The following is a 19876-nucleotide window of genomic DNA, read 5'->3' as shown; positions in this document are numbered from 1 at the left end:
TTTTCATTCACCTGATAGGATCTGTTTTCCCGGAAAGAGAGGTGCCAGTCCATTGCTCTATCCTGAATTCCTACTTTCCTTAGCCTGTCTATCAAGATGGCATGATGAACGGTGTTGAAAGCGGCGCTCAGATCGAGCAAAAGGATAGCGGCACAGCCTCTGTTATCTAGCAGAGGTTTAAGCTCCTCTGTGACCACAGAAGTGCCACTTCCATGCTATGCTGAGCACAGAAGCCCATCTGGGTTGGGTGGAGAAACTGATTGTCCTTCATAAAGTTGACTAGCAACCGGTTGACATGTTTCTCCAGGAGTTTGTCAAGAAAAGGAAGTAGTGATATGGGTCGAAGATTACCAAGTGATGCAGGATCTAAGGGGGCATATTCTCAAGGAACTATCGCTGAGTTAACGGCACTTTATGGGAGTCAAAGTGGCGATAACTTTATCTCCCCATTCACAAGCTGGGGCTAACAGCCCACATCACCAGTTTACCTGCGATAGCAGCTGCAAAAAACATCGCCACAGATGACCCCAGCAACTATCGCTATTGAGATGCAGAGTAGGTGTTCCCGTGCCAAAAGCTGCGACAACACCACCCCGCAACATTCACAACGACCAGCCAGATCTACGATAAGATCCCAAAACAGGTGATAAGGCGCTTTAGCAGCAGGGAATTAACACCTGCTCTGACCTGGTGTAAAGTCGGACGACAGCCTGCACCAGAAAAGGGAGCCCAGGCCAGAGCCACACCTAAAGAACAACAGATGCCATTGAGCCACTGATCATGCAGCCCGGACACCCAAGAGGGCCACAACACCCACCGCCACCACCCCCAGGACCCCCCCACCCCAGACCCCCGCCCCCGGACCACCACTGAGGCAGCGCAGACAAAGACAGCGGACCTTCAGAAAACGCACCCACCCCACAGACCCCACACCAGAGAATGTCATTGCCCACCACAGGCTCAAAAGGACAACCATCCTCCACATCCTGATCACCAGGCTGACGGTACCAAAATAGCGGACAACCAACATCCCACCTCAGACAAAGCTGCTGGCTGTGCTGCACCTGTTGGCCTCTGGTACCCTCCAACCAACAACCGCCTGAGTCGGAGGTGTCTCACAGCCAGCCCTATCAAAGTTCCACAAACCTCATAGGAGGTTGGACTGTTAGGGTCCGCATGACATATGGAACCAATTGTGTATTGTCAGCTGGAGGGTCGGCTTCCTTCAGCACTTGCTGTAGCGAGCTGCATCGGGCAAGTAGATAGTCGAACTGCTCCGAGCCACCGTGTCTTGCTAGAGCAAGTGAAGGCATATTTAAACTTTGAAGGTGTCTAGTTTGACGTAAAATCGGGCATAATAACGTCAGTAAAGAACCCCAAGGGAATAGTAGTTCTTTCTAAAGTACATGAGTTCTTGGACAAATCAATATTCAAGCAAGGGGAGGTCCCTGACTGCTTAAGCCGATTTTCCAAGAAATCGTTGTGACGTTTTGGTACGAGTGGAAGTAGCCATGCCTGTATTTGGACTGCATGGGCTATGTCTAAATAAGGGAATGACTTCTCTGCCTATATTAGGGCAATGTGAATTGTACCTATATAAGGGCATGAATCGGGAAAATTTGCTTGAATCCTATAATGCCATACAGCAATCCCCTCTCAGCCCCGGTGCCACTAAGTCTGTTCCCCGGCATTCATGGACACTCTCTGGTTCAACTTTGGTGGTGTCTGAGTCAATGGACTAGGGGGTTGTCTTCATCCTCATGTAGCTGATACCGAATTGGTGGTGGAAACGAGGCTGTAGCATTCCACTCCTCCATTTGCTGCTTCCGGACGGCTACTGCCCTCTGCATCATGCCCTGGAGAACACCATCCACTGTCCCCTGCTACCCACCACCATATTCCCTTTGGACATCGTCGAGGACCTGCTCAGTCCGCGTGGCCCTACCTTAGTGAACCACAAGTCACCGTCCCGTGGCGGTGTGCCTGTGCAGGCTGCTGTGCATCCGGGGCCACCAACTCTGTGCAGCTCCAGTTTGGGACTCTGTCTGATTGAATATTGGATGGCCTCTGAGATGATGGCCCTGGGGTCGTCAACGCCATGTGTCTGTGGCCCTGTGCTGCCCGCTGCCTCCGGACTCATCTGCGGTCCACCAGAGCTCGCACTTCAAATTGAGACATGACCGGCCCGGGCGTCGCATCACCACAGGAGGCACATGCCACCATCGACAGAACCACCTCCAACCACCATCTGCCATAGTCGAAACAGTGGTACTGGCAGACTAACGGAGTTGCTCACACCTGTTGTGGATCCCATCATCTGCCTGATACCCTGCTCAGCACTCCAGGTGCCACTAACTCAGTGCACCACGCGTCATCGTCCATTCCTGTTTAGGTAATGTGCTGTGGTGAGCTCACGCAGCAATGTCACCTGGGACGATGATGAGTAAGACGATGCAAGTGTGACCCCCCCCACTGCAGCTGCATCAGGAATATCCCAAAGGGATCCAATCCTAGACATTTTGTTCACATGAGCGCGCTCAGCTCTAGTCCCCCAACCTCAGTGCACTGTAACTCATGGACACTTCTGTGTGCTCATTGGGCGACCTCTGTACTTGCTCCGGCTACCACCATAATGCACTGCTGTTGTCTCTGTAATGCCGGTGTTTACTGTTTCCGACTTAATAGTGTTCACTGTTGTATTTGTTGCCAGCACCATCCACTCCTTGAGGGCTGGCTTACACTCACCCCACACACATCCAGCACAAGCGTCACTGCCAATAAAGGGGCTGGGCGCACGTGCCCATAGCCAGTTCCACAAACTATCTGGGTGTGTCCTTGTGGTCATGATATGTGCATGAGGGCCCCGGGCCCTACAACATTATACAGCCACCAACATTTTCAATAATCAGACAACAACCGCGGTAAATACTCTAGCCCCTGAAAAAACATTTACCAGCAAACGATCGAAGAAATCAGAACCTTGGTTTGATGACTCATTGCACATTAAGAAACAAAAATGTAGACGGGCTGAGAGGCGCTGGAGAAAATCTTATGTGGATGTGGAAAAAGTGAGCTATACACAGTCATTGACTGTCTACAAAAAAATGATTTTAGAGAAAAAATTAGTTATTTCTCTAACAAAATTGAGCAGGCGGCTAAATCAAGCAAAACATTCTTCTCAGCACTAAAGGAATTAGTGACGCTTCCGACCCTACCCACACTGAACAGTAACGCTGCCTTCTGCGATCAATTGGCAGACTTTTTTAGGGACAAGGTGCTCTCTATTTATGATACCTTCTGTGGAAATAACAATGAGTCTCAAGTGATCCAACCTTTTCTCCCTTCGAGGCAGTTCGATCATGGCTTGAATGCCTTCATCCCTCCAAATATAGAACATGTTTTGCAAATAGTCAGATTGGTGAAATCAGGGGCTCCCTCTGACCCTTGTCCTCCAAAAATATTCCAACATGCAGCTGAGGAGATCAGGGAACAACTCTGTCTGCTTTTTAAAGAGATCTTCAATTCCGGTATTTTTCCAAAGGCTTGGAAGAGGGTCTCTGTTCTTACCCTGTTGAAAAAAACAGGTCTGGATCCTAGTGATCATAGTAACCAATAGCTAGGATCCCGTTTCCAGCTAAAGTTCAGGAAAAAATCACGAACCTACAACTTACGGCCTTCGTTGCCTCAGAAAATGTGTTGGACTCCTCACAATATGGTTTCCGGTAGGGGCATGGCACAGAGACAGCCCTGGTCACGGTAGCAGAGGAGCTTCGCGCTTCGCTGGATTCCGGTGCAAAGGCCGCCTTGATCCTCTTGGGTCTCTCGGCAGCCTTTGACACCGTGAACCATGACATCCTTATTCTAAAGTTCCAGAAGCTGGGAGTCTCAGGCTTAGCTTTAAGCTTGCTCAAATCCTACCTTAACAATAGGCAACAGCTTGTTCAGATTGATGACTCGTGTTCGAAGCAATTCTCACTTCCTTGTGGGGTCCCGCAGGGCTCATCTTTGAGCCCTACGTTGTTTAATCTGTATGTTACCCCCTAGCGTATTTCATCAGGCAGTTTGGTTTCTCGCTAGTGTCTTACGCCGACGATACCCAGATCGTAGTTTTCATCTCTGGCAATCCAGATGAAACAGCGGCTCGCTTCAATCGGTGTATGACCTGCGTGGATCACTGGATGAGTACAAACTGCCTACGGCTGAATGGAAGTAAAACCGAGGTGCTTCTCCTGGGCTCTGACTCCTCCATGTGGTCTGAGAAATGGTGGCCTCAGACGATGGGAATACCTCCCAACCCAGGAAAAAAGGCCAAAAATCTAGGAGTAATTTTTGATGACAGCCTCACGTTTCAATTTCAAACTAATGAGGTCGCCTCTCAGGTGCATTTAACTCTAAAATTAATTCAGAAGGCGAAACCTTATATTCCGCCAGCTGCAGTTAAAACACTGGTAACAACCTTAGCATTGGCCAGACTGGACAATGGTAATGCCCTTTATTTGGGTCTTCAGAAACAATACCTCCTCAAACTCCAACGGTTCAAAACTCCGCTGCTAGGATGTTGCTGAATATCCCTAGGTTCCAGTCTGTGTTCCATGGCCTTAAACTCCTTCACTGGCTACCGGTGAAGAAGAGAGCTGAATTTAAGGCCTTATGTCTGGCTTTCAATGCCCTTCAGGGGACAGGACCTGAATACCTTAAACAGCATCAATTATGGTATCATCCAAACAGGACACTTTGTTCAGCCACGAGCAAACTTCTTCAGGTACCTAAGTTCAGGAGGGTGCGCTGGGGAGGAAGCAGTTTTTTCTTCCACACTGTCAAACTGTGGAACACACTTCCGATACCCATAAAGAACAGCACAACTCTTCTTTCCTTTAGAAAGGCGTTAAAAACCTAGCTTTTCTTGCCCTAATCTATTTTCTTTCCTGGCATTCTTCCTCCGATGCAGTGCCTAGACACCCTCGGGCATTCCAGCGCTATATAAATTTCAGCCGCAGCCGATAGTGGGAGTACTGGCCGGGCGGTGATGTGGGGAGGGGGAGGGGCAGGGTGGGGGGGTAGTAATGTATGGATTATGGACTTTAAAAAGTAAGTAAACATAAAAATAAATAAAACGAATTTCGTTGCACACACTGTATCACCAAATGCGATGCAGTGTGTGCAACAACATTTATTTTTAAAGTGGTTTGTGGGGCTTGTGGGGTTGGCGTTGGCCTCTGCACTGGGTCCGGGTGCACCCATGCTGCTACACAGTTAGAATTGTTTTTGGTGTGTTCTTTTTGTTGCTTTTATAGTGCATTTTCTCTCCTGACGAGTGGGATTTGCAGGCCTGACGCCGTTTTTCGCTCCTTTTTGTATCGCTGTTGGCCTCATCACAACTTTTTTTGCATTGTCGTTTCGCATTTTTGCGGCATCGCGTTGTTTTTATAGCGGGCATTTGACGCATTATACCTCTGTGTTGTGAATACTGAGTTAACCCGGAGTTGTTTTCCCGCGATAGACTGTCATGTTGGAAGTTGTGTTAAGTTAATTTTGCGATGGTTATCACACGTTCTTGGGAATATCCCCCAAAGTGTTTTGTTTTTAGTAAAGATCTAATATTTGCATGCTTCCAGTGTCTTGGAACCACACCCACGTCTAGTGAGCTGTTAAGTAGCTCCATTAGAGAAGGGAGAATAGCATCTGAGGCTTTGGTTAGGATATACGGAGGTGCAGGGTCTAATGGAGATCCTGATTTGGTTACCCTTTTCAAATTAAGGATGGTTTCTTCATTGAGCCTAGGGAATTGTGCTAGCATTGGAGTTGAAGATAATTTCCTGACATTAATTTCCTCCTCAGGAGCTGGTTCGGTATTGCCTTGAAATTGGCTATCAATATCTGTCACTTTTTTTGCTTTGTAAAGCAAGAGGCTATTTCGTGACATCTTTCCTTTGTGGCTTGTGGAAGAGTGTTATTTCATGAGGGGTGATCAAGGCTTTAACCACTGTAAATAGTTCCATCCGGGAGTTTGAGGCCTGCGTGATTTGTTTCTGTAGTGCACAGTAGTTCATGCTCCCAATGCTGACGTAATCTTATGAAGTGCCCTCTTGGCCTGGGGAATGCTGACTGTCTTAATTTAAGTTTACACAAAGAGGGAAAAAGAAGCTAGGTCTGAGATTAGATGCTGAAGGGTGTGAGCGCAGGTTACATAAAATGCAAGATCTGATTCCATTGGTAATTCCTCTTTCTCCCTCACAGAAGACAGCAGAAGAATCTTTGAAGGAAACATAAGAAACCTGTGGTAACGAGGGCCCTAGGAGTAGGAAAGAGGTTAAAGGCAGCAATAAAAGCGAATACAATATACCGATTCATGTGCATTAGGACTGCCAGGTTAATGCACTTGTGGGCCAGAAATCTTTGAGAATCAGGAAATGTCCACACTGGTTATTTATAAGTATGTTAATGTATTACATGTATAACAAAAAACGTTTTACTCATATGTTTATGTTTGCAAGTCTAGAAGGAATAAGCCTTTTTTAGGTGAGACAGCACATGGTCAGCGACTAGCTGCCGCCTCCCCCCCAATCCGGCACCCAACACCAAGGAACGTGGACACGAGACGTGTTTACTTTTTGGAAGGCGGGCGCTAGTCGCCCGGCCGTATTTATTAAAGTATGAAATTAAAAAAGGGTTTTAATTGCATAATCAACAATGAAATACAAAAATCAGCAGGACATTCAGTTATACAATCGTTATCAACAAGTTTGAGAGCCTGACCTTAACAAAACTCTAATACAAGTTGTTCCTAGCTTAACTAAACATCCTATCTTGATTTTTGTACATTTCTGGCCATATGGCAGGGTCACTACCGGTGTCAGGTCCTACAAGCTGCGCCTTCCCCTTAGAAGTGCGCATGCGCAGTGTTACCCCGGGAATTGCCCGGTCTACGCCCCAAACTCCATTTACCCACTAAAGGAGGGCCCTTACTCTGCGCCGGTGGCGTCATGAGTCCACGCGCGCGGGGTGGCTACCAGCCTAAGGAAAGCGTGAACTACTCCTACCCGCGCTCCTTTGCATATTACCTTGCCCCTGGAGTACTGGGAGTGGCCCGCAGGCCCCTCCCCCTGGGCGGGAACCTCCATAGGATGATGCCCGCCCCCTCAGACCTCAAATATGTGCTCACCGATAATGACCTTACCGCATGCCCCATACCTAATAAATACGACGACCTATGGAAAAAAGTCTAAAGGACAACTACACTGGCTAATAAATAACAGTATCCACGCATAGCTAAAGGGGAAAAAAGGCCTAACGACACATGGCATAAAATTACAATTCGGTTCACGCATGTTGCTCATAATCACAATATCCACGTATATCTACAAAGGGAAAAAAGGCCTAAAGACACATATCTTCAACTATAGTTCACTTCATACATCACTTTTCTACAAAGGGAAAAAAGTCCTGACAACAGATCACAAAATACAACAAAAAGCCTACTCTCTCCCGCGGTCTATACTTATGAGACTTACCATTAGACCGGACATAACGCTGCTTAAACTTTGTACCAAGGGATGGTGGGTGGGAAACAAAGAAGCCCCGAACGCGGGGCACAACGTTCAGCGAGGGAGCGTCCAGGGACAAGGGGGTCTCCTGGGCGCTCCCAACCTCTTATTCCCGAGGGGCCGGGTGGCCCCTCCTAACGCCCGCCTCCCCCGACCCGGAACCAGTCCATTGATTCCGGGTCAGGAGGGGCGCCGGCCAATCGGCGGTGGGCCGCGCCCCCAGGGCACGCCCCCACCGTCGAAGGACCCGAGGGGAGAGGGGGTGAGGCGGTCGCCGCGCCGCCATGCGTGCGGGGGGGCCGAGGGCCCCCCCTTTTCACATGGTCAGCGACTAGCTGCCGCCTCCCCCCCAATCCGGCACCCAACACCAAGGAACGTGGACACGAGACGTGTTTACTTTTTGGAAGGCGGGCGCTAGTCGCCCGGCCGTATTTATTAAAGTATGAAATTAAAAAAGGGTTTTAATTGCATAATCAACAATGAAATACAAAAATCAGCAGGACATTCAGTTATACAATCGTTATCAACAAGTTTGAGAGCCTGACCTTAACAAAACTCTAATACAAGTTGTTCCTAGCTTAACTAAACATCCTATCTTGATTTTTGTACATTTCTGGCCATATGGCAGGGTCACTACCGGTGTCAGGTCCTACAAGCTGCGCCTTCCCCTTAGAAGTGCGCATGCGCAGTGTTACCCCGGGAATTGCCCGGTCTACGCCCCAAACTCCATTTACCCACTAAAGGAGGGCCCTTACTCTGCGCCGGTGGCGTCATGAGTCCACGCGCGCGGGGTGGCTACCAGCCTAAGGAAAGCGTGAACTACTCCTACCCGCGCTCCTTTGCATATTACCTTGCCCCTGGAGTACTGGGAGTGGCCCGCAGGCCCCTCCCCCTGGGCGGGAACCTCCATAGGATGATGCCCGCCCCCTCAGACCTCAAATATGTGCTCACCGATAATGACCTTACCGCCACAGGCCAGTATTGTTAACCGACGATCTGGCCTCCCCCTCTAGCCCCTATCTAAGGACACATCCTCCTACCCCAGCCCTCTAGCCAAGCCCAGATATTGTCAGCCCATAGGACATTACCCTCTTCTGTCAGGTGAACCCCGTCCTTCAAGTAATACTTTTGACCCCAGATGCACCCATGAGGTATTGACTGTAACACGGGGGTTCGGAACAACCTATCCAACCGTGTGTTGATCCTCTTTACCGAGTGATTCAACGCCCTGACTGAATCGCCCCCCCGCCACTGAAGTCGAGGTATTAGTTGTGACCATACTAGTGTGCACCCGGGGCAGGTCCTAGCTATCCAACCCGCTGTTGAGATAATCTCCTCAATCAAGATGCGCCTGCCCAGTGTTGCCAAATCGTTCTCCCCAAGGTGAAGTATCACCACTGACGGTGGAGCCCGCTGGCGTGCTAACAGCCCTTGGAAGAATCCCCTAAACTCGTGAAGACACAACCCTCCTCTGCCAAAGAACGTGATATTCAACCCTAGTTGTGCCGCCCTTTCCTTCTTGTCACCTGACAGGAAGACACATTCCGCTCGCTTCACATATGAATGACCAACAATCCAGACATTGTTCTTTGTTGTTTCCTGGTCGCCGCTCCGTGCCGATGAATATTGGCGGTGCCCGACGACAAATTCCTCCCCTGCGTAACAGGTCTGAGAAACTGTAAGAGAGCGGAAAAGAGACCAAGCGTGAGTGACAGGTAATCATAGCATGTCAATCCGAACATAACGTTTATAGCAGTCTGACGACCACCTCCCAATTGTCTTCACTCTTTCCACTGGGAGGCCCCCCACCACCGCCTCAGTTGCTGCCCCAATCCTGAAGGAATGAGATCCAAAATCTCTACGATCAAGACCCGCTTTTGTAACCCCTATTTCGAACACTCTCCTGAATTGATACCTGGTCAAGGGGCTCCCGTCGGCGTGACAGAGCAACGCCCTGCTTGCTGAACCGACCAATAATCCCATGAGTGATTCCACGTGACTCACCGGGCAGCACGGGTTGGCGGGGGCCCGTTGCAGAACTATGGTGTGACCCCTAGCTTCTTGATCGGTCTTTGATTTCTGGATAATCACCCACATGGTGTCACCCCTTATCGTCACCCCAGCCTTCTGCAAGCCACCTAGTATGTCAGCCTTAGATCCTGCCACAAGTTCACTAATTCTCAGTGCCCCATAAAATGCCAGGGAGAATGCCGCCTTAAAAAGAAGCACTTCCCACTCTGAGTTACAAACAATCTCCAGCGTGCCCAGTAAGGCTGTTAGCCGGGCCAACCCCATGGGCTTCCTCTTATCCTTCTGGTGTCCCTGAATACGGCGCCATCCCCTTAAAGCCTTGCGTATCATAAAGGTATTGGTGGGATCCCGGAAGCCCCTAGCTTGGGCGAAGAATGACACTGCTGCCCTATGTCTGGTTGCCGCTGCCACTGAGCGCCCCTCTTTGTGCATCCATTCTAAGTAGGCTGCAAACCCATCCTCCTTCGCCCAAAGCACTCCCCACTGCGGCCCCAAAAAAGAACAATAAGACAGAAACGCCCCTTCGTACGCCGTCTTGGTCCTGGGGGCTAAGCTAGCGACCACGAGGTCTTGTAATCTGGGGCACCAATCTGCCAAAGTACCGCTGGGAAGTGTGCTGGCGAGGGGTCTGCTGTGGGGAGATGTTCCCTGAAAACCTGCATTTTGAAGCGAGAAAGGGAGTCAGCAGCATTGTTTAAAACACCAGGGACATGTTTGGCTCTAAAATTAGCATTCAGTTTAAGGCACCGCAGAACAATCTCTTTGATCAGACGAAGTATGAAAGGACACCGCGCCCCCTGTTGATTGATACATTCCACCACTGTCATGTTATCTGACCAAAACACCACTGATTGGTTACATAGGTGTTCGGGCCAAACCATCAGTGCCACCCATATTGGAAACAGTTCCAGGAAGCCAATGTTGCCGAGCAAACCCCATGTGTTCCATTCTTCTGGCCATTGTTGAGCGACCCACCTATTCCCTAGGATGGCGCCAAAGCCCACACTACCGGCCGCATCAGTCCATAGTCCTAACTCCGCTGATGTAGTGAGCGGGCCGGGCCAGACCACCCTACCGTTAAAATCCTCCAGGAATGCCATCCAAATAAGCATATCCTGGCGAATTTCAGACGATAGGCGCGTGCGGTGGTGCTTTTCCCTCAGCCCCTTCATCGCGTGCGCGATGGAGCGAGAGAAGGGGCGAGCCATTGGGATGATTCTTAGTGCGAAATTCAGTTGCCCTACCACCTCCTGTAATTGCTGCAAAGTGACCTTCTCCTTCCGGAGGCATAACTGTAGCGACGTCTTGAATTTGCGCACCTTGTCCTTAGGTAGTCTAAAACATTTCTTCACTGAGTCAATCTCGATGCCCAGAAATTCCAAGCAGGTGGTCGGGCCCACCGTCTTCCCAGGCGCAAGCGGGACCCCAAAAGCCCGCATGAGCACGCAAAATTCCTGCAATGCTAGTGCGCACTCCTGAGAACCCGCTGTACCGAGGAAGAGGAAATCATCTAAGTAATGCATGACCCTTTGATGGCCTGTTACCTGTCTCATGGCCCATTCAAGAAATGAACTAAACATCTCAAAGTAGGCGCAAGAAATAGAACAACCCATAGGCATGCATTTGTCCATGTAGAACCTATCCCTAAAGGTGAAACCTAAAAGATGTTGGTCCGCCGGGTGGACTGGGAGGAGGCGGAAGGCGGACTCTATGTCTGATTTCGCCATCAGCGCCCCGGGTCCAGTGGCCTGTAATAAGGTCACAGCCTGATCAAAAGAGGCGTACTTAACACTACAGATCCCTTCGTCAATGGCATCATTCAGTGAGGCCCCCTTTGGCGCTGATAGGTTATGAATCAATCTGAATTGCCCCTTCTCTTTCTTGGGGACAACTCCCAGTGGGGAACACACAAAATTGTGTACTGGCACTGCAGAAAAAGGGCCAGATATCCTGCCTAAGGAAAGCTCCTTGTCAATTTTGGCGGCCACCACAGCCGGATTGTGTGTGACTGATAATTGATTTCTACAGTGCGCACTGCCTGTGTATCCCCCGGCCGGGATCCTAAAACCTTTAGAAAAACCTTCCTGGAGTAGGGTGGCCGCTTTGTGGTCAGGGTATCTGTTCAACAATGGTATCATTGCCACCACATCCACTGGAGTGGGGGGGCGTGACCTGTCTGACTTATAGTGGCTTTCCCCTACCCCTCTGTCCCGTGTTACCTTGCTTGGACCTACAGGTAGATTCTGGATGAGAGGGGTGCCCACAGGAGGCACATGCATGCCTAAACTTACACGCGGCCCTTGTGCAGGTACGCTTATTAAAATCCCAGCACACCCCTTTCTTCTCTGGCCCACCTGCCCTAAATTTCCCAGGTACCTCACTCGTTTGGGGGGGCCGAAAGGGCTGCTGCGGTCTAGTGAACACCTTGCCCGCACCGAACTGAGGGGGAGGCGCAGTGTCAGAGAACTGTTTGTGCCAGGCCATGGAATCTACCGAGTCCCATGGTAACGATCTATTGAATTCCAATGCCTTCCTAAAATTCACATCATAACCCTTCCATGCTTCCCCAGAATACTGTTGACTCCACCCCACAATCCTGCTCGAGTAGCAAGCCAATGCAGCCTGCAGATCTGGAGGACGCTCAGCCTTAACTGCAGTGAAAACGGCCCATGCTTGCATCCAATTATTGAGATTTTCTTCAACCCTGAATCTAGTACACTGCGCCCTCCATTCACTTGGGAGCATCCACTCTTTCAGTGCTTTTGCCTGCTCCATTTCCCTATTATCCAATAATAAAGAATAAATATACACGTATTTATCAGCCCAAATCATTTCTTTAACAGCTAAAGACACATGTTGAGCTAGATTTTCGCTCCTGGAAGGTACTACACCGTCCCCCAAGAGTGGCAATGCCACTTCCTTACCAGGTGCGGGCACCGGGGGCGGCTGCCCTTGTACTCCGTCCAGCTGGGGAACACTTGGACCTGCCAGGGGAGAAGAAATTGGCAATGCAACACTGTCGGCGATCGGTGCCGATCTGATTTTTTCTACGAACCTTGCCGCCTCTGCCGCATGGTCTGCAGAATTCGGGAAGGCTCCCCCTTTTTGGAGCCATGGCATCATGGCCGTTAACTGAGATACCAATTCGGGCGGCATTGAATCTACGTTACCCCCCGGGACAACAGGTACCACTGGGGTTATGCCCAGTGGTCCTGGCACAGCTGGCGGGGCGGGCGCCGGGTGTGGCCCGCCTGTACCCGGGATTGTGGGCACCGGTGCGGGAGCAGACCCAGCGTCTACTGGTTGACCTGCCGGCACCGGCACCACAGGGGCAATGGGTGTAGGCACATGCGGGGGTGGGACCACCGCGGGCGGTGCGGCTGGTAACGGATCCGCTGAGCCTGGGATGGGGACCGCCTCCTTGGGTCTTTTGGACCTAGGTTTCCCTTGCGGGGTGACAAATTCCCCTCTTGGCACTGGTGCCACCCTCTTGCGGATCGGTCTCCCGGACGGGCCTGGTGCCTCGCCCTCTCTGTCCTCCAACCGAGCTTCCCGCTCCTTAATTTGTCCTAGCTGTTGCTTGATGTCGCTCATCTCCCGCATCATAGCCCGCATCATAGCCTCCATATTGGACCCCCTTTTTCCACCCCTTGGACCTGGCATGTCGCTTACCCCAAAAAACACCCGCTGCCTACTTAGTTACTAACAGGTCAACTGTGTGTACCTTACAGATGGAGGGTCACCAGGGGGCTTTCAGCACCATGCAACGGCGACCGCAACACTAGCGGCTTGTCCGCTTATGTAAGGGGTGAGTAAACCTAATGTAGACCCACCCGGCGGCCACCAGGAGCGATGAAATGCTAGCCCCCCGTACCCCTCTTACCGACCAGTCCCGTGCACTCGCCGGTGGTGATGGTCTGCGGTCACGGCCCTCGCCACGTCGTGTGCCCTGTCTGCGAGTGAAATGTGCCAATAATGTAGTTAAGGTTGCCTGGAATTGAAAACAAGAATTAACACCGTGTAATAAAACAGGAAAGCGTTTTAGAAAACCTGACTTCAATAGAGGGGACCGTTGGGCCTTCTCAGTTAACCACACAGTTGCTGTGGGGCACTAGTAAAACCTTATATCAGCGACCTCGAAAATGACACTTGTGGAATAGGCGGTATATTTCTGCGCAAAGGCTTGCACTTATTCTCCTGTGTTGCGCAGCCTCCTACGCTTTTGTGACACTATTTGAACCAGTCGCTTAATAATTCATACCATACAGCAATTATATCAGCACAATTCACTATACCCCTCCTAAACAAGACCAGGCAAATACTGCACCTGTAACTGCGCTGTACTGTACACTTCGTGTAATGATATGAACAACCACTCACTCAGTTATTAACATCCCCCATTTTTTTTCTACAATAAACACTTTGTTTCCAATCATGAACATCAATTACTTATTAATAAATGTCGTGCAGCCGTGGAGATCGTATCTTCCTAACAATTGTGCACTTTTTACATAGGGTCTCCCATCCAGGTGCTACCCTGGTGGACCCTGCTTTACTTCGTTTGGGCGCGAGTGAGAATGCGCGAGACTGCGCGCCCAAACAATTGCCTACTCAAAATAGAACACAGCTTTCTCTCGCTACACGAAATGCCACCGAATGCGGGAATGCGCGTGAATGCGCGCCAAATAATTCAGGAAGCAAGCAAGTTCTTAGTTATACTGGCAACAAAATGCGACCGCCACACACAGTAGCTCGCCACACACAGTAGCTCACAACCCCCGCAGCCTTACCCCGGCCCTCGCGAGTCCCGGAGCACACCTACGCCGTGAGCTGGCCCGCTGCTCGTCCCTGCCCTGCCCCGCGCCGACAAATACCTTCTCCCTCCGTGTAACGAGCTGGCGCCTTTCCTTCCTACGAAGAGTTCCCCGTCCTGGCACCTCTGCTGCCGCCTCGAGTCCACTGCCGCTGGAAGGCAAAAAACTGGGGGAAATCCGATACTGCCGCCTCACTGCCGATCCTGGCAATCCCACGACGGCTGGCTCGAGGAAAGAACCGCTTCGTTATCTGGAAAATAAAAGCGGGAAAAATTATACAAACAAAGAAGCCCCGAACGCGGGGCACAACGTTCAGCGAGGGAGCGTCCAGGGACAAGGGGGTCTCCTGGGCGCTCCCAACCTCTTATTCCCGAGGGGCCGGGTGGCCCCTCCTAACGCCCGCCTCCCCCGACCCGGAACCAGTCCATTGATTCCGGGTCAGGAGGGGCGCCGGCCAATCGGCGGTGGGCCGCGCCCCCAGGGCACGCCCCCACCGTCGAAGGACCCGAGGGGAGAGGGGGTGAGGCGGTCGCCGCGCCGCCATGCGTGCGGGGGGGCCGAGGGCCCCCCCTTTTCATAGTCTTGTAAAAGGAAATCAATTTTTTTTCCAGGGTATTAACTAAGCACTTTAAACATCCTCCGACAGAAGCTCAGTTTTCCACTACAGTGAATGACTGCACACTTGCAAGCTTACACAACAGAGATTTTATATATTTCAAATGAAAGGTGTACCTGTCAATGATTTGCTCACAGTTTTTGCTACTTTTGAGGCTGCTTATGCTCCATTTCACTAGAGAATGTTTGCTTTCCTTCCTAGGTCTTGGCGGTGGATTTGGTTATATTGTCGGAGGAATTAACTGGGATGGAACCAGCTTTGGAAGAGCGGTGGGAGGACAGCTGCGCGTCATATATGTCTTCACCTCAATCACTTTAGTTCTAATGACTGCCCTCACTCTGAGTAGTATTCCAGAAAAACCTCACCTTTGCTCATACAACAAGAAAAAGGTCATGAAGAGCCCAAGTCTTCCGTTGCCCCCCTCACCGCCGGTCTTCTTTGATGAGACTGAAAATCAGAACCTTGACCCCCATAAGTCAACTCGGTTATATGCAAGTTTTACAAGTCCCATTTCCCCACTCAGTCCATTAACGCCAAAATATGGCAGCCTAATGAGCCGGGACAACTCTTTAACTGGAATTAATGAGTTTGCCTCCTCGTTTGGTACCTCCAACATTGACAATGTGCTCATAGACTGCTTTACGGGAAGGCAAGAAGTTTCAGGGAGCTTGCCCAGGCAGGCAGGCAGCCTACCAAGGCTGCCGGGTAGTTTGTTTTGCCATGAAAATGGATCTCTATCCGCCGGGGAGCATTCTGCGATCACAGGATTGGAAAGAGATAGTTTGAGACCTGGATCTCTGGATGCTTCAAAGCAGAGATCCTCAGGGATCCTAAAAAGGCCTCAGACTTTAGCTATTCCTGATGTTGTATCGGTAAACTGCCCAGACAGCAGCAGGAGGAGGAACGTGACCTTCAGCAAAGAGGTAAGCAAACATCAGAAAACTATAATGATAATGATTGTTGATAACTAACAAATTACAAATTTTCAGTAGAGTCAGGATCAGTGTCAGTTTTACTGTTTTTCTCTTTACCCATTTCTGGTGTTTGGCATAAGCATTCAAAATAACTAAAGACAAGTTTGAATTGTAATCCAAGACATCCTACCTGGTGGTGGTGATGTTTACTTTGTTTTAAATGTTCTTGGCTACCCTAACATAAACAATAGAAACATCCTACGTGAGATTCGAATGACTGGCTTACTGATTCAATAGAATTTGCATATGTTTTTCTATATACTTTGTCCCTGTTGAAGTCGTGCTCATTTGAATTTATGTGAATTCCACTGCAAAACGAATGTCATGAACATCCAACAATGGTCCAGAATGCATGCTCCATGCCAGACTTAAAGCTATCCAAAGGAGATACATTTACATACACTGAGTCTAAACAGGAATAATTTAAATAGCCATAATTTTTCCTGGAAATCTGAAAAAGATTTTATTCTACTTTGGGCAGCAATAGACATCTCTAGCTTGGGTGGTCCAAACATGTCCTTGTAGAATGTGCCCTACAGCAGCAAGACCATTTATATTGGTTTTCAACAATGGAAAAATGCATTTAATGTATTGAGACTAACTATTTGTTAAATATTGAATGTATCTGGTCTCTATTGAATTTAATTGAACTAAATCCATTTCCCCATGATTCAGTGTACATATTATTAAAATCACTACCCTAAGCGAAGGAAAGGTGAAGGGGCTTGGGAAGGAACACCAGAATGTTATCATGAAGTTTCCCCTGTCAAATCCTGAGACACATTTTCACATAGATGGAAAAGCTTGAAGTATTACTGCCCACACTGAAATTGTTTTATAAATTCACAAAGAATGCAAGATGTGAATGCTTTAAACACCTTACTTTCACCAGCAATGGAATCAGAATTAGACTTATTCAATTTTATGAGGACCGATCAAATTAGATAAGATAGGAAATAGTACAGTTTGCAGTGGTCAAGTCAGATCTTCCAGAAACTTCACTGCAAAGTCCGCCATGGCTCAGCTGGCTCTAAGGATCAAAGATCATCCCCTAATTACTGGCTCATTTCCTTAAAAATGAATTCCAGGCTCTTAACTTGTCTCGTCTGGACTACTACAACTCTCTCTCTAGGTTGGTCTTGTCTTGGCTGCGGTGCATACAAAATGCCACTGCAGCCCTTGTACTTGGCCTTGACATATTCACTCGGATCTCATCATCGCCTTTTCCCTATTGACTGCCAATCTACTTAATTGCAGTAAGTGTAAATATTTCTGTCTGTGTCACAAAGCACTGATCACGATGTCATCCACATAAAAAAAATGTAAATCCGTATTACAGGTCTCAAGGCGCTGGGGGCCGTCGGGGAAATTAAGTGAGCTATTGCCCAGAGTCACATGGTGCTGAGCTAAGCTGCCGCGGGAGCCGGAGATCGAACAGTGAACCCTGTGCTCCTAAGTCAGCTGCCCTGGTCGCTGCACCACACTTCTCTCACATACATCACCATTCATTTTACCTTGCATTTCTGTCCAGGTTTCATCACTCCAGTCCTGCTAAACTTTCAACTAATACCTAGGCTCTGTAGATCTACACTGGGTAAGGAGGCCTTCTCAAGCATCAAGTCTTGGATATAATACCAGCTATTTTTGGGGGAGTCACGTGTCACACGATTTTCCACAACTTTTGGCAGCAGAGTTGGCTGTCCATGAACTGGCAGAGGCCAGAGCCAGCGGCTAACCTCATCTGCGTACAGCCAAAGGCTGTGTGCAGTGGAGGTTTGCTGCCTGCAGTGAGTTAGACTCAAGGCCTGAAGATGAGGATAGGCTTTGTGAAAGTCACACACACAGCATCTATGCAAACCATTACGCGCACACCAAATGCTATGCTTATGGCCTCACAATATATATACCAATAACAGCACCTAAAAGTGAAATGTATTAAACACCAACACATAATTAAACAAATTAATGATACTACATTCATAGTCACCTCTGACAGAGTGGCAATGGTCATGTGATATGTAATCTCATTTGTAAGATGATTTACAACTTTGGAAGGGCATCTGTTCATTAAAGGTTGGGTTATGAGCATTGCATTTGGATTTGGGTTAAGAGTTATGGTTTGCAGGCCTGCTGTGCGAATTATGGATTGTGCCCCTTACCATAAGTTGTTTTTTTAAATGTTTTTTTTTATATTAATTTGTAACCTCAATTGCCCTTTAACTTGGATTTTTTGGGGGGTGAATTGCAGAGGTTTTTTAAACATATGTTGTGTTGTGATGCTGTAACCAAAGGTAACCATAACTTTATTGGGACAATTTCTTTACTATGTATGTTACCATCGCCTCGGCGTATCTTCATATGAAAGAGGAATTACACTCTGTAGGCCAGGAACTGGTGTAGAAAGAGTATCTTTTTAATTTACGGTTTTCGGAACATTCATCACGGACCCAACGCATTCCGGCTCATCCCCTCGAGCCTTGTATATGGATGGGTGTTGTTTCAAATGTGAAGATATTTGAAGAGAGATAGTGCAACAAGAAAATAAAAGAAACAAAATCCTTCCTTGTACCTGCTTGGGTGGGTGAGTTGGTCTTTCAGTGCCTGAATGGATATCTCACCTCCTTCTTGATGGATCACACCTAAACACTCCATGGAGAACTAGACAAACCGGGTCACTTTCTTTGGAAATTTTTGTGAAGAGCTGTCAAACATCGTCAAAGTTGTGAGCAAGTCAAAAAAATGGTTCCTATTGAAACAAGGTCCTAACTATAACCACCTACTGGTGACCATGACATAATGGTGACCTTCCCTGACAACTGTCATCCACCAGCCCCACCCCGTACCAGTCCCCTTGCTTCCATTAGAAGAGCAGGTCAAAGTAGCTGGTAAATGGTACTAGTAATTCATATGGAACTGGGAATTCCATGCAGAATGTGACCTGAAAAAAATGTGTCCACATTAGTATTCTGTGAGATTTAACTTGTAATAGTCTTATTTATGTGCAGGGATGCAGGCCAGAAATATTATTTCAGTAAATATTTTTGTGGCTGTATTGAGATCAAAGGGTAGCATCCAGTACTACTGGTCCTCAAAGAATAATTTAGGATCATTTTGTGCTCTGCCTACGGGGTACTAGGAAATATGCATCTTCCAGGTCCACATGGTATAACAAGTAAGGCTCTCATTACAAGTAACAGATATTTCACCCATTGTAATCATTCCCAGTAAAAGTTCCCCACCCACCTTTATAAGTATCCCCAGGTGTGGTATTATTAGGTCTGTAAAGTCTTGACCTGATAATTCTGGGCCTGGAGACACTGGGACATGTTTAATGCTGCAGGGGCAGTAACTGCAAACTACAACACAGCCCGGCCCCTCACCCTGCTGACCATTGGAAAGCTTGAAGCCAGCCCTGACATCGTACCCCGATTATTCCACTCCATGCCCTCCTCATGCCCATAGTCCTCCCGTTGATACACCACCTCCGAATAGGTGTAGAATATCAGGGGTTTTCTCCTTAGAACTAGTGAAAACCCCATGGAAAAGGACCCGGGATCTACGGTTCCATGCAGTTTTCCCCATTCTGAGGAGAAAAGTCATAATTGCCAGTTTTTGGGACACTGGTCGGAATCAAACATTTTTGATGTCTGTTATCCCAACACCAGAATCCAGCACATTTGTGACACTGGCCTACTTAATCAGAACTTAGGCCAAGGTCTTGGCCTGAGACAACATCATCAATATTTGAAGTGGGATTGATTCAGATTATGTAGGTCCATATTTTGGTGGCAGTAACCCTCTATTTTTTACTAGGAAGTTTGTGTTGTAGTTGTCGTCCAATTGTTTGATAGGAGGTGGATATGTGGTTCCTATTTTCTTTTTAATCTTTTTTAAAAT

General features: G+C 48.6%; 1 protein-coding gene across 1 annotated transcript in view; it reads left to right on the top strand.

Annotated features, from left to right (window-relative positions):
- SLC45A1 (solute carrier family 45 member 1) overlaps positions 1-19876 on the top strand; it is a 217707-nt gene that overhangs the window by 125636 nt on the left and 72195 nt on the right. The window contains exon 5 of the mRNA XM_078641000.1: positions 15207-15928. Coding sequence (XP_078497126.1) covers positions 15207-15928 — 722 coding nt within the window. The remainder of the gene's footprint in view (positions 1-15206; positions 15929-19876) is intronic.

Source organism: Lissotriton helveticus, chromosome 5_1 (assembly GCF_964261635.1).
Source record: "Lissotriton helveticus chromosome 5_1, aLisHel1.1, whole genome shotgun sequence".
Lineage (NCBI taxonomy): Eukaryota > Metazoa > Chordata > Amphibia > Caudata > Salamandridae > Lissotriton > Lissotriton helveticus.
This window is presented reverse-complemented; position numbering and strand designations above follow the sequence as displayed.